Consider the following 14867-nt stretch of genomic DNA (forward strand, 5'->3'; position numbering starts at 1 on the left):
CATACTTGTCTCCCATCGAGCACAACTGGGACATTATTGGTCAGCATTAACAAAGACATCTGCCAGCAGCAGATCTTCAGGATTTGTGTGCCCAAATGCATTGAGCGTTTTTTGACTCACTGATAGCATGCCAAAGCGTGTATACTGCTACCCACGGTGCTCATACTCTATATTGAATAAATCAAGATGTTTTGAACATTTTGCTTGCTTTGTTTTATCATTAGAATATCAATATCATGGTCTATCAAGCCTGTAATTTCCATAATTCCACAACTTTTCCTTTTTGGTCTTGTAGTTTCATTGTTGAGGAGTGCGTGTCTATTATACAGTACTGGTCAAAAGTCTGGACACCTCTATTCACGAAATGCTTTCCTTACTCTAATCTGCACAGTCAGACTGAAGGGAAAACATATGGAAACAAGGAGTACAGAAACACGTGAAACAAACCAAAACACGTGTTAAACCTTAAATTCCTCAAAGTACCTTCCTTTTACTCTGATGACAGAATTACACACCCTTGGCATTTTCTCAAGCAGCTTCATGAAGTGGTCAGCTTTAATGGCTTCCAAAGACCAGGTCAAGAGCTCATTCCTGGCATCACCAGCGTTCAGAAAGTGTTTGCGACCATAAGAGGTGTTTTGCAGAGGCAGTGTTGCTACACATTTAATATAACGCTGAGCCAGACTCTATGACAGAATCACTCAACTAAGTAAAGAGGAAGGAGAGTCCATCATTACTTTAAGACATCAGTCAAACTAAAAAATTGCTAAAACCTATAAGGTATCCTCAAGTGCTTTTATGAAAAAATTCAATTATTATGATGAAAATAGCTTTCATGAGCACTTCCCCAGGAAAGGAGGATAAAGAATAACTTCTGCTGTAGAGAATAAGTTCCTCAGATTTTAGCTCAGAAATCAGAAATTGAAAGCCCTCATAAACAATGCACAAACATCAAATAGTAGAAACATCTCAACATCTACTGTTCAGAGGAGACTGCGTGAAGCAGGTCTTTATGGTCGAATTGCTCCAAAGAAGCAACTACTGAGAACAGCAAACAAGAGGAGACTTGTTTGGGCCAAACACCACAAGGACTTGACATTATAACAGTGGAAATCTGTATTGTGGGCTGAGGAGTCAAAATTTTAGATTTTTGGTACCAACCGTCAATTCTGCGTGAGACAGAAAAGGAGAGTGGATGGTTTCTACATATGTGGTGCCTAGAGTGAAGCATGTTGAGGGAGGTTTGATGCTGTGGGTTCCTTTGCTGGTTGGCAATTTATTCCAAATTCAAAGCATAGCATGGCTGCAATGACATGCCATCCCATCTGGTTTGCACTTCGTATTATCCTTGTTTATTTTGCATCAGGACAAAGCCTGGAGGTGTGTTGCAGGTCAATGTGATGAAGAAGGCGAGGGACGGAATGCTGTGTTAGATGACATGGACTCCATAATCACCCAACCTCAACTCAGTTGAGTTGATTTTGGATGAGTTGGACCACAAAGTATAGGTAAAGCAGCTAACAATTGCTAAGTACCATTGGGAACTCATTCAAGACTGTTGGAAAGCCATGACAGATAACTACCTGCTGAAGCTGCTTGAAAAAATACCATGGGTGTGTAAATAAGTCATCAGAGTAAAAGGGTGGGAATGTGAGGAATCGAAGGTTTATGGCATATTCTGGTTCACTTCACACATGATTCTCTTCTCCTGGGTTCAGATATACGTCTTTGTGGTTTTGCTATAGTCTTTCTGAATATACAATGTGCACAATCTAAATCATAACAAAAAAAAAATGCAAAAAGAAGTTGTCAGGTACTATATGATTATATATGTTGTTCTATTTGTGGAGCTTGGAGTGATCCTTTGAAGTTTAATATATACAGTGCATTTAATCTCAAAATGCCACATATTTTAATGTTCTCAAATATGCTCTCACATGTATTGGTGGAAACTGTTGCGTACTTTTTTTTTCCAGAATAAAAAAATAAATAATATTCGTACCACTGAATATTTATCCAGGAATATTTCCACTTGCTAAGAGTGGGTCAGAAAGAATGCAACCTCTCCTCCCCCCAAAGAGCGGCTTTATAATGAAGGGTCGGTTTCTTTTTGTCGTATCGGGACTAGTTGGCGGGTTTAGTGTTTGACATAAAAAAAAAACCTGAATCCACTGCAAAATTCACAATAAGTCTGTGGGAAAATGCCCATTGTTACTGCAGATTTGACAGTTTTTAAACTCTCCATTTTTAAGAATAAAATATGCGGCATAAGTTAATTGGCTTGCTGTAGCCCATCAGAAGAAATCCAGGATCACCACCAGTGTGATGTGTCCAGAAACAACAAAAAAAAATACATGATTTGTTACTTTGGATTATATTCGTAAACCAGAACTAAAAAAAACTGCACATATTTCATCATATTTCCTAATTTACTATGTCCACATATATATTTCCAAAGTTTGCAGCTTATCACATAAAATACTTCATTTTCTTCTAAAACTTCATTTTAATGGTTACCAAATGGCAAATACATCCTGCCTTAAAATCTACAGCAGTTGGAGGTTAAAGGTTTGCGGAGTCCTCACAAATCCATGGTAGTGCCTATCAAATGTACATCTGGTGTGAGGCTAGAGTGTCCATGAAAGGTCGTACAATATTATCTGTAGAAAAGTAGAACACTAGGCCAAATGTGATGGAGATAGGGAGAGCCGGTAGGGCTTTTTTGAAAACCGCCAGTAGCAATAGAGTAAGGCATAATCCCTGTGAAAATAATAATAAAAAAGAAGATATATGAATGTCAATTATAATAAATAGTTAACAGTAGTAATTTTCTGCATATTGGTTACTTTGTGACTACAATTTCATGGGGGATTACTTACAATTAAAATGGCAACAAAACAGGCTAATGTGGTATTCCAGTCCCCACTCGCTGTTGCTGCTGCTTTTCCTACAAGTACGCTGTAAAATATGAAATCTCCAAGACCCAGTTTTACTCCTCCTGTGAACAGAGAGAGAATGGAAATAATGTATCTGATGTGTAATCAGTGATCATCTTCAAACTAAAGCTTCTTAGCGCTAGTCTAATTGTTTTACTTTCCATATACTTCTGGCACCGCTTATCTCTTGTTGGAAGGTGGTTATCCTTCCCTGTTCTACTAAGTTAAAGGGAACTGGTCACTGGATTTAGTAGTGCTGGAAAGAGCCGGCCAGAAGCAAGTGCTGGATTAATTTTATCTCTGGCAATGGTCCGTGGCTGGATCTTTAACCCCTTTATCCCAGAAGGTGGTTTGCACGATAATGACCAGGCCAATTTTTACAATTCTGACCACTGTCACTTTTTGAGGTGATAACTCTGCAGATCCCACTGATTCGGAGATTGTTTTTTCGTGACATATTATACTTCATGATGGTGGATAGATTTATTCAAAATGACTTGTGAAAAAAAATGGAAATTTGGCGAAAATTTCACTAATTTTTAAACTTTGAATTTTCATGCCCTTAAATCAGAGAGATATGTCACACAAAATCGTTAATAAATATCATTTCCCACATGTCTATTTTACATCAGCACAATTTTGGAACCAAAATTTTTTTTTGTTAGGAAGTTATAAGGGTTAAAAGTTGACCAGAGATTTCTCATTTTTACAACAAAATTTACAAAACCATTTTTTATATGGACCACATCACATTTGAAGTCACTTTGAGGGGTCTATATGACAGAAAATACCCAAAAGTGACACCAATCTAAAAACTGCACCCCTCAAGGTGCTCAAAAGCACATTGAAGTTTATTAACCCTTCACGCGCTTAACTTTTTGTCACAAAAGTTTTACTTCAGACCCCAATTTTTTTTATTTTCACGAGATTAACAGGAGAAATTAGACCCCAAAAGTTGTTGTGCAATTTCTCTTGAGTACACCAATACCCCATATGTGGGGGAAAGCCATTGTTTGGGCGCATGGCAGAGCTTGGAAGGGAAGGAGCACCGTTTGCCTTTTTCAACGCAAAACTCACTGGAATGGAGAGCGGACGCCATATCGCGTTTTGAGAGCCCCTGATGTGCCTAAATAGTGGAAACTCCCCACGGGTGACCCCATTTTGGTAACTAGACCACTTAAGGAACTTATTTAGGTGTGTGTTGAGCACTTTGAACCCCCAAGTGTTTTGAAAAAGTTTATAATGTAGAGCTGTGGAAAAAAAAAAAACTTTTTTTCCCCCCAAAAACGATCTTTTAGGTGCAATTTTTTTTATTTTCACGAGGGTAACAGGAGAAATTGGACCCCAAAAGTTATACAATTTCTCCTGAGTACGCCGATACCCCATGTCTGGGAGAAAACTACTGTTTGGGCGCAAGTCAGGGCTCAGAAGGGAAGGAGTGATGTTTTGGAATGCAGACTTTGATGGAATGGTCTGTAGGCGTCATGTCACGTTTGCAGAGCCACTAATGTGCCTAAACAGTGAAAATGCCCAATAAGTGCTCCCTTTTTGGAACTGATCTACTGATTCTTGATATGTGAATTCTATAATGTAGTGTCATACGTCAGTTGTGTAGTGTTCGTCAGGTTGTCATAAGTCAATTGTCTAAGTCAGAAATTAATTCAGTAGTCCATGGATGTGTGGTACCTTCTAAAGCATTTTTTCATGCACAGGCCAGGTTTGTCGAGGCAGGTGTCACATTGATAAATGGTGTCCTTGTGTATTCCCTTTTTGTAACACACTCGGCACTTTTTTTTAGACTTCCCTTTTTTTCCGCTTTGAGGGACCTCCCCCGGGAAATGTTGGCTTGGTACGATTCAAGGTCCTTCAGTTCCGGAAGTACTGGGGCCCACTCTGTCACCACTTCCAAATATTAGGGCCTTGATCACTACCTCCTGGAACTGAAGGCATGACGTAGAAGTCTGGCCGAAAGCGTTGTACATTGCCATCTGTACGATGTGCATGGTCAGCTTCTTGTACCACACCTTGGCCTTCCTCAAAGCACTGTACGGCTAGAGAACCTTATATAGTGCTGGGGTTGCTGCCATCACCATGTATGGTGGTCAAGAGAAGGATATCCCTCTTGCCCTTGTACTTGACCACCAATAGGTGGTCGCTACATTGGGCTCTGCTCTGACCACTTCTGAGCATCTGCCCAATTAGCGTCTTCGAGAGGCCACTCTGACTTTTGCGGACAGTACCAAAGGCTGCGGTACCTCATGCAGAGAGGGATACTGGTATAAAAGTTATCCACGTAGAGGTGATAACCTTGATCCAGCAGTAGGTGCACCAAATCCCACACAATTTTCCCACTCACTCCCAGAACAGGGGGTTCAATCCGGGAGTCCTTCCCCTTCATAAACTCTAAACTTGTGAGTGTACTCTGAGGTACTCTCACAAAATTTGTACAGCTTAATTCTGTATCTGGCCCTCTTACTGGGCAGGTACTGCCGGAATCCAAGCCTCCCCTTAAAATGAACTAGGGACTCATCTACGCAGATGTCCCTTGGGGGCACGTACACTTCAGCAAACTTGTTGTTGAAGTGCTCGATGACCGGCTGAACTTTGAAAAGACGATCAAAGTTGGGGTCATCTCATGCATGACACCGTGCATTATCGTTGTAATGCAAGAACTTGTGGATGGCCTCAAAATGTGTCCGAGTCATGACCCTTCGGAATACTGGAGTGTTATACAAAACGTCAACACTCCAGTATTGCCGAGCTTCTGGCTTCTTTAGGATCCTCATGTGAAGGACCAGGCCCCAAAACTTCATCATTTCTACTGCGTCTACAGGAGTCCAGTTAGAAAATGATGAAGAGCAGTTTTCTGCCAAAAACTGTTGAGCGTACAAATTAGTTTGGCCCACCATGAGGTTTACAAAATCCTCAGAGAAAAAGACTTTGACAAAGTCTGTGTCTGTGAGGCTGGTGGTGTCAAACTTGATTCCTGATTCCGCTACAAAATCAGAAATCAGTGGCTCATAATTTTTGGTGGGCAAGGTCCATATCGGGTCAATAATTAGAGCACCGATCCTAGGCTGGACATCAGTGCTTCAGGCAATCTGATTGCCTGAAAAATTCTTAAAGGGTTGTCTGGCTTTATGATGTTCATTACCTATCCTTAGGAAAGATCATTAATATCAGATCAGTGTGGTCAGACAACTGGCATCCCCACCAATCAGCTTTTTTTAGCTCATCCTGGAACAGCACAGATCCTATTTTTGCTGCAGATTTTCACACTAGATTTGTATTGTGAAGGATGAAAGCACTGTTACATTCTGAAAATATTGTGTTCAAAAGAATAGCAGTCCATTATGACTAACCAGATTAATCACTGTTTCTGGTATAAATTATATTACCACATGTCAAACAATTTACCAGTTGGTGCAGTAGATTCTAAGAAAACCAACAGACTCAGCATTTGCGATCTGCATATTTTTGAGTCTGTGCATTTGCATTAAGTGTAGTATGTAAGCCCACAAGGGCAGGGTCCACTTCCCTCTGTACCAGTTTATCATTGTTAGTGTGATTACTGTAAGTGATATGTATTTTGTATGTAACCCATCCTCATGTACAGCACCATGGAATCAATGGCGCTATATAAATAAATAATAAGGGGATGTATTCAAAATAATAGCAGTGTAGAGTTCAATTAGTGAGGTCAATCATTCTGTGAAGAAACAGGGGTGAATCAGGTAGCCCTTATTTAACCCCTTAATGACCGGAGCATTTTCAGTTTTTGTTTTTTGCTCCCCTTCTTCCCAGAGCCATAACTTTTTTAGATTTTGGTCAATATGGTCATGTGAGGGCTTATTTTTTGTGGGATGAGTTGTACTTTTGAACGACATTACTGGTTTTAACATATGGTGTACTGGAGAACGGGAAAAAAATTCCAAGTGCGGTGAAACTGCAAAAAAGTGCATTTCCCCAGTTTTTTTTTTTACCACGTTCACTGAATGCGAAAACTGACCTGCCATTATTATTCTCCAGGTCATTACGAGTTTGTACACACCAAACACGTATAGGTTATTTTTTATTTAAGTCATGAAAAAAAATATCCAAAGTTTGCCCCCCCCCCCCCAAAAAAAAAAAAAAAAATGGTGCCATTTTCAGAGACCCGTAGCGTCTCCATTTTTTCGTGATCTGGGGCCGGGTGATGGCTTATTTTTTGCGCGCTGAGCTGAAGTTTTTGTGGATACCATTTTGGGGTAGATCTGATGTTTTGAATGTCCGTTATTGCAATGTTGCGGCAACCAAAAAAATCTTAATTCTGGCATTTAGAATTTTTTTTCTCATTACGTCGTTTAAAGATTGTCAAGAACGCCACAGGGACGACACTGGGTCACGTAATATCACACCGTACCGTAACTCTGGCACGGATTTCATCCGGAATCGCGAGCACACGAACCAGACTACTCACTCCTTAGGTATCGGCAAACGACCAGTGAGCTTATGGCGTCACACCTCTGAATTCCAATGCATGTAATATCTGTTTATGCCCCGTACTGTCACTGTCAGCTTTACGATAGCCAAATTATTAATATTATTCTCTGCCACCACCGTCCAGATTTGAAATATAATACAGGCCTGGGCGGACGCCTGCATTTTGATAGCGTATAAGGCTTCGGTGGAGGGAACGATTGCAGGACAAAAGAAACAGAACTATTACATTTTATATTTAATCCAAAAGGGAGGCAGTGTTTAGGAAAAATATATACAAGGATGTTACAAAGGAGACATTAAAATACATAAGCGGTTACATAAAATAAATGGGATTAAAGAGGAAACTTACGCTATACAGTTTGCAGGGACTAATAGTCCTTATACCCCCCTGGAAATGAGTGCTCCTCTATTCTCCATGGGTTCTCTTATACCTAAGGGGAGATCTGCCCACACGACCCTTGTGGAGACATCATGTGGGCTGGTCTCCCGCCTGTACATTTTTATTAAAAAGGCTAACTTCTGCAATAACTTATCGCTCGTTGATCGCAGAAGCTTGCAAATGACGCCAATTTTTCCATTATGATTTTACCTTCATTTGGAGACCACACATGACGTATTTGCGGCCCGTCATTCTGGTGCTTTTGCGCTACAGCTTGACGGAGGGCTTTTCAGCGACAGAAAAATATCCCTATCATTCCCTAGCTGGTCCTTCGTTATTATTGGAGTAATGGAACTTACAATATTCCATATTCTGTATCGGAGTCGGCGTGTCTATAAACTTCTTTTTGAAGCTCAGGAAGCAAGCTTCAACAGTTACACCAAAATTATTGCAATTTAGCCACTAATTACCCCATGTGTCCGCCAGGGACAAGATGCTCGCATTTTAACTAAAGTTTTAACACTTCTCGGCTGGCATTGGTTGTGTAAGCTATTTTGGCTGTGGGTGATAATTTGCAGGGAGACACTGTAGATTGTCATCTCTGGACTGTCAGCTCTCAAAAGACGGATAAGGGAAGGGGTGAAGAGAGGCTTGGGAGAAATGGTTAATATCTATGACAAGGGGAGAAAGAACATTTTTCAATATTTCCCTGACACAGATCGGATTAATTTTTTTTTTTATATTGATAGATTGGGCGATTCTGAACACAGCGATACCAAAAATGTGCATGTGGGTTTTTTTTCTAATTGTTTTATTTTGAATGGGGCGAATGCGGGTTATTTAAACTTTATTTTTTTTTATTTTTTAATATTTTTAAAAACATTTTTTTTTTTTTTTTTTTTTTTTTACTTTTTGCATGCTTCAATAGTTTTCATGGGAGACTAGAAGCAGCAATTACCTGATTGGCTCTGCTACATACAGGTGATGAGCAGATCGCCTGTATGTAGCAGATTTGCTCACTTGCTATGAGCGCCGACCACTGGGTGGCGCTCAAAGCAATCTGGCCATGACAACCACAGGGGTCTCCTTCAGTCCCCGGGTTGTCATGCCAACCCATTGGTGACCCGCGATCATGTGACGGGGTCACCGATGGGTAAGGTAAGTGACGCGCGAGTTAAATGCCATTGTCAGAGATGGACAGCGGCATTTAACTAGTTAACAGCCGAGGGTGGATCATGATTCCATCTGCAGCTGTTGCGGGCACATGTCAGCTGTATAGATCAGCTGACATGTGCCGGGCTTTGCGCCGGACCCCACGCTGAATAGGGGGTTATGACGTGGTGCGTACTATTACCACATCATAAAGGGGTTAATGGTGAAGCCAGCACATGTTGTACATGCATTTCTTCTCCTTAGACACACCTAGTGGAAAGAATTGTCATGTTTTCCAAGACCTAGACAACCACTTAAATGAGTTCAGCTTTTCCTGCCCTATAGCATGCTGCTCAAAGACAGGTCTGCATGTTCAACTTGACAGGTTACCTTTGAAGACCCGGCGTCTTCTGTGGGCGAAACGCTACTCAGACAACACTAGGGGTGAGGGTAAAACAGCGTGGCAATAATTTATTGAACCACAAAGCAAACAATAAACACACAGAACAGTCCCAGCAAATACCCAAGATTGAACAACATTACACAGTCTCACCCTTCCTTCTCCTCCCGTCTGGGATAGAACATCCGCGACTTTGGAGACTTCCAGGGCCGTCTAACTCAACCAGTGGCCCCCCGCTTCTGTCGGGCCCCCACAGAGAGGAGGTAGCGGCAAGCTTAGGAAGCTAGCAGTCCATCGAGATACAAGACCAAGCGGCCCGAGTGTCCCAACCTGGCCTCTACGAGTTTCCCTGGGGCTAGGCGAGCGGTGGGTCCCTCCTGGCAACTCCAAATGTCTCCATGGGGTCTAGGCGACTGGTGGGTCCCTCCTAGCAACCCCAAAACATATCCATGGGGCCAGATGACTTCATCCTCTCCTGGACTCCCCAAAATGTATCCATGTCTCTCTGATGGTTAATAGAACAGATCCAAATCTTTCCAGTCAGGGCCGGTACCCTTAGGATAGAATCCTATAGGATTCAAATCTGTGTCTCTTTAGATGCCATGCCATCCATCTGCTGTCCTGAAGGTTGTCTCTCATTCTCCTTCTAAAGTCTTTCTGATGTTCCTTGATTCTCTGTCCCCAGTCTCATTCTGTCTCCAGGACTAAAGACATCCCTATTTATATCTGTGTGAGGTCATCAGGCACAGGTAAGAGGTAAAAGGTGCAGGGCTCAGATAATATTGTTTGAGATAATCTACTTACATAGTTGGTATCACAGGGGCGGTTGTAAATAGCTGGCTTTTAGTACAATTTGTCATTAGCATAGTGAACATGATTGTTTCCAAAGGAATAGAATTCAACATTCAGGGTTATACCAATACTGGTCTGTTCTTATTGACCAGACACAAATACACAAAGATAATAGGGTATTTCTCTTAGATTAACAAATCTAAACGTCTGGATTATTAAGATTTTACTCTGTATCGTAACATTAGCTTTAAAGTGTACCTGTCAGTAGGATTGTGCTCCGTAAACTACATAGTCAGGTGGGCGACATTACACTGAGTAAAATGATACCTTGGTTGATGAAATTAGTCCTGTGGTTCTTGTGCAATCGTTACTTTCGTATGATAGCTCACTGTGCCTTCATTGACCTGCCTCCTATTTTACATCTAGTAGTGCGGGGCTAGTGTAATGTTGCCCACCTGACAGTGTATGTGGTTTACTGAGCACAATCCTGCTGACAGGTGCACTTTAAATATGACTAAGTATGTTCTGTTATGAGAACAGCAATAAGACAGTTTTTGGATGATTTTTTTTCCTTTGAACTTTAAAAACACTTGTAAAAAAAAAAAAACTCATTGGAATTTACTTGAGTTTTTTTCTGTTATGCATATTCATAACATTCAGTTTTTCTGGTGTTTTAAAAGCCTGCATTTTGGGGAAGAAAAAAAAACACCAAAATGCTAAAAATGGCAAACAAAGATGTAAGGTTTTTTAGCATGTTTTGTGCTCCACTGTTGACTTTTAAGGGTAAGAAAAAATGTCACAAAACGAGTCATTAGTTAGCAGCACATATGATAGCGATCTTCCCCCACTACTGGATAAGAAGACTTGTGCAAAACAAATAGACACCATCTACTTCCTCCTTCAGTGGATTACAGAGTAGTTGCTGGAAAAGCTGAACTATTAACGTACTCAAAAATTGCAACTTTTGTAAATATTTAGACATATCAAAAGAAGACAGGAAAGAGAGAAACTCCACACAAACAACAAGCATAAGGGAGGGAATTGGAAAGATGCTGCCATTAGTTCTAGAAAAACAACATTACCTGTAAGAACATTTCCCATCACCCTTGACAGCACCAATGCGAGATTAACAGAGGAACGCACCCATAAGGAGGGACCACTGGTTGTGAGAATTTTTTCAAAACAAAGAACTGAAGAAACTGAAGACCATTCCACGATGTTTATAAGAAAAAAAAACAGGGTGAAGACTGAGAAAGGAGGAAGAATCGTTCACTCAAGAAAACAAAAGTTCTTTCTTGAAATAAAGTACCAAAGTCCCAATGGAAGGTAAGATACAATACTATGTGGAAAAACCTTCTCTATGAAATATAAGCTAGTGTAAAAGGCATCTATAGATCCCTCTAACAATAAGAATTCAACTGCTCAACTTGATGAGAAAATCATATCTATACACCCATATACACGTAACAAGACATCAGATATTTTGAGAAAACAACTTTTCTTTCTGGCATCGAAAAAGCAGAAACAAAATCAGCTTCCATCTCACAGGCAGCTAGTGTGGGGGAAGGGCAATACAGCGGAGCTTAAAGCTCTGTGTGACAACAATTGCAAATGTGCTTGTTGTGTTTGTAATGAGACAAAGTTCAACTCTGCTGTACTGTGTTGGTTGTAATCAAGCAGAGCTCATTTACAGCAAAAAATAAAAAAAGTTGATTTCTCTGAAGTAAAATATTGAAATTCAGATGTTAAGGCATCATTCTATTAAACTTTCTAGGACCTGCATATAGATGGCTTAGGAGAATTGACGCTACTGAGATTCCCATTAATTCCGATTTGACCATCTTACAATTCCACCTAAGGGTATTAACTAGGATTTTCATACAGGCCATTTTATTAGTTTTAAAATCATGCAAATCCAACTAGGAATATTAATTAGGAGCAATAACAGAGATTACTGGTCTGACCAACATAACCCCAATTAGTAGTTTAGATTGAGACTGTACTGCTTTTTACCATTATGCAATTACAACTAGAAGTGTTAAAAGGGAACCTGCCATGTCTCCAAATGCTATTAACCTGCAGATATAGGGTTAATTTGCAGGTTATTATTTTTCTCAGCTGCCTGAATGCCACAATAAAAGCATGTTTACCGAGGGGAAATTAACTTTATTCCTCTTGGGAGCCTCCGGCTTTCAGTTAGAGGCTTGCCAGCGCGGTTTAGGTCACCGCTCACTACATAGCGAGTGGTGGCTGTAAGCATGTCCTGGCACACTGACTGACAGCCATCTCAGAACTGACGCACAGCAGAGACGGCTGTCAGTCAATGTGACAGAGCGTGCTTACAGTCACTGCTCACCACGTACTGAGTGGTGTAAAATTAATTTAAGCTTTGTAGCCATGCTTTCAGTGTGGTGGCCGGGCAGCTTTAGAACACTAATAATCTGCAAATTAACCCTATGTATGAAGGTTAATAGCGTTAGGGGAATATGACTGGGTCCCTTTACCCGAGATTTCACTGGTTTGACCAGACTTTATACACAGTTTACCATTTTAGAACTCTAATCTGCAGAATTAACGGATACATTACAAGGTTGGCTTTAATACAACACCACCAGGAGTACGGACTGCGATTTGTAGTTAAGTAAAAGGGAGAAAACATGGAGGGTAGCCCACTAAAACTACAAACAGACCGATGCATAAAAGCCCTGATTAAAGACCCAAGGAGGAACCATAGAAGGCAGAACCAATAAACCCAAGAAGATCAACATACTAACCAACAGAATCTGGTCATTTTAGAGAAAAGACGACCTTTCCTTAACTACAAGAACAAAATCTGATTAAAATAATAATAATTTTTATTTCTATAGTGCCAACATAAGCTGCAGCACTTTAGATTTTAGAGGTGACCTGTACAAACAATAAAGACATTACAGATTAACACACAAGAAACAACATGCAAAAAGGACAATCCAAAGCCCTGATATTTGTTTTTCAATTAAAATGTATTTTAATTGAAAAATATCCAACAGGTGAAAAAAAGTGTATAGGTGCAAACAGCTATGCAAACATGGGACGCGCAGCGATGGAGTTACAATTCAATGAATACCATACCAATACAATGTTACCTAGTGATATATTATATATGTGATGATGTATGGTAATGGCCAGGTGGAGCTCCTTTCTCTCCCCCCCCCCATTCCTGTTGTTCACTTACTGGTAATGCATTGCATCGCCTTTTAAACTACATGATGTGTTTAACATTGAAGTTTACCATCCCATACTATCATGCCTATAAGGCTAAGTAGAACTTGGGGGACAGTAATATCTGAAATAAAGGGGGAATTTATGCTCTATGGCCATTACCATATATCATCAGATATATATATATATATATATCACTAGGTATCATTGTATTGATATGGATATGGCATTCAATGAATCCTTTTTGCGTGTTGTTTCTCATGTCTGGTTATGACGATTGGCCCTATATAGTCCTTCTATGTGGTAGCTATTATCTCTATTTAGACATTAATATTCTAACATATTGTTATATGTATTATGTCGCTACCGTTTCCCATGAGTCACTCTCATAGAATAACACATAACTCAGATACCAAAAGGAATGAGGACCCTGCTGCTCGCAAGCTTACAATCTATGAGGAAATAAGGGAGACACGAAAGGTAAATGGTAAAATGTAATTATGTTGTACGGTCCAGCCATAATATACTAAATAGGGTATTTACATAATGTTGTATAAACCAGTCAAGAAAAATTAAGTCAAAATTTATACTGGGATAACTTTTCACAATTAAAGCAATGTACCAAAAAAAAAAAAGGAATCTGTAAAAAAGAGTTTTCCTACAAATTTAATGCCACCAGAGAAAAACTGGAAACCATAGAATTCCAGTATACTGCTACTGCCAAGGTTAGACCCCTCGATGCTCAGACACAGGGGTATACACACACAAAAGCTGGGTATATACAAAACCTCCCACAGGCACCTGGAAATGGTAGAGATATCATCTCTTAATTACCTCGGTATAAATGGATATGTCAAAGATTAATAGCCCTCGTAACAATGCTTTAACACGATAGCATCACAAAGATTGACAGACAACCCCTATTTCATGGAAAAAGGTGGCAATAATCCATTATGGAATTCTATGCATATAGGCTGCCTTATTATACACCTTCTACATGAGTGTAACACAAGCTGAGAGCCCTCTTATCGCTTATAAACCGATAGCTCAAATTTTTCAAACCCAGAGTATCATACTGTAGAAAGAAAAAAAACCATGTAATTGACTTCCTATGATGTTCTTCAGTAGCAATCAGAAGAGTCTTACCTGTGTCTTTGCAAACAGTGTTCATCTCACCATGGATAACCTTCAAGTTCCCGGCGAGAAGGTCTTATCGATAGAGGGGTCGCTCCAGGTGCCAGTGGTGAGGTCATCAAGGCATGCACCTCTTTTGGCATCCTCATATGCTTGCGCACATCAGTGGATTCCCAGCCAGGTGTTTCCGCTGAAGCACTTGTGCCAGGAAAATTCACCACGTCCCGTCAGAGGGGACTTATAACCCAGAAAGGCTGTGGCATCCAGCACATTCACCTGCCCGAGACAGTGAGCAGCACACTGTTCGACCAATAATGATTTCTCGGAAAGTCAGAGCTTAGGTAAATCGGAATGAGTATACCTACTGCTCCAATGAGAAAAAAATAAAGAA

General features: G+C 40.3%; 1 protein-coding gene across 4 annotated transcripts in view; it reads right to left on the bottom strand.

The window, feature by feature from the left end:
- Positions 1 to 2486: 2486 nt before the first annotated feature.
- Positions 2487 to 14867, bottom strand: part of LOC141257815 (presenilin-2-like) — a 53521-nt gene continuing 41140 nt past the window's right edge. For all 4 annotated transcript variants that reach the window (XM_073672823.1, XM_073672824.1, XM_073672821.1 and 1 more), the window contains 2 exons: positions 2880 to 2998; positions 2487 to 2760 (listed from right to left, as the gene is read on the bottom strand). In XM_073672823.1, the coding sequence (XP_073528924.1) occupies positions 2605 to 2760; positions 2880 to 2998 (275 nt within the window). In that variant the 3' untranslated portion in view covers positions 2487 to 2604. The remainder of the gene's footprint in view (positions 2761 to 2879; positions 2999 to 14867) is intronic.

The sequence above is a fragment of the Phyllobates terribilis genome, unplaced genomic scaffold (assembly GCF_046119375.1).
Source record: "Phyllobates terribilis strain yellow unplaced genomic scaffold, ASM4611937v1 Scaffold_3__8_contigs__length_932513732, whole genome shotgun sequence".
Classification (NCBI taxonomy): Eukaryota; Metazoa; Chordata; class Amphibia; order Anura; family Dendrobatidae; genus Phyllobates; species Phyllobates terribilis.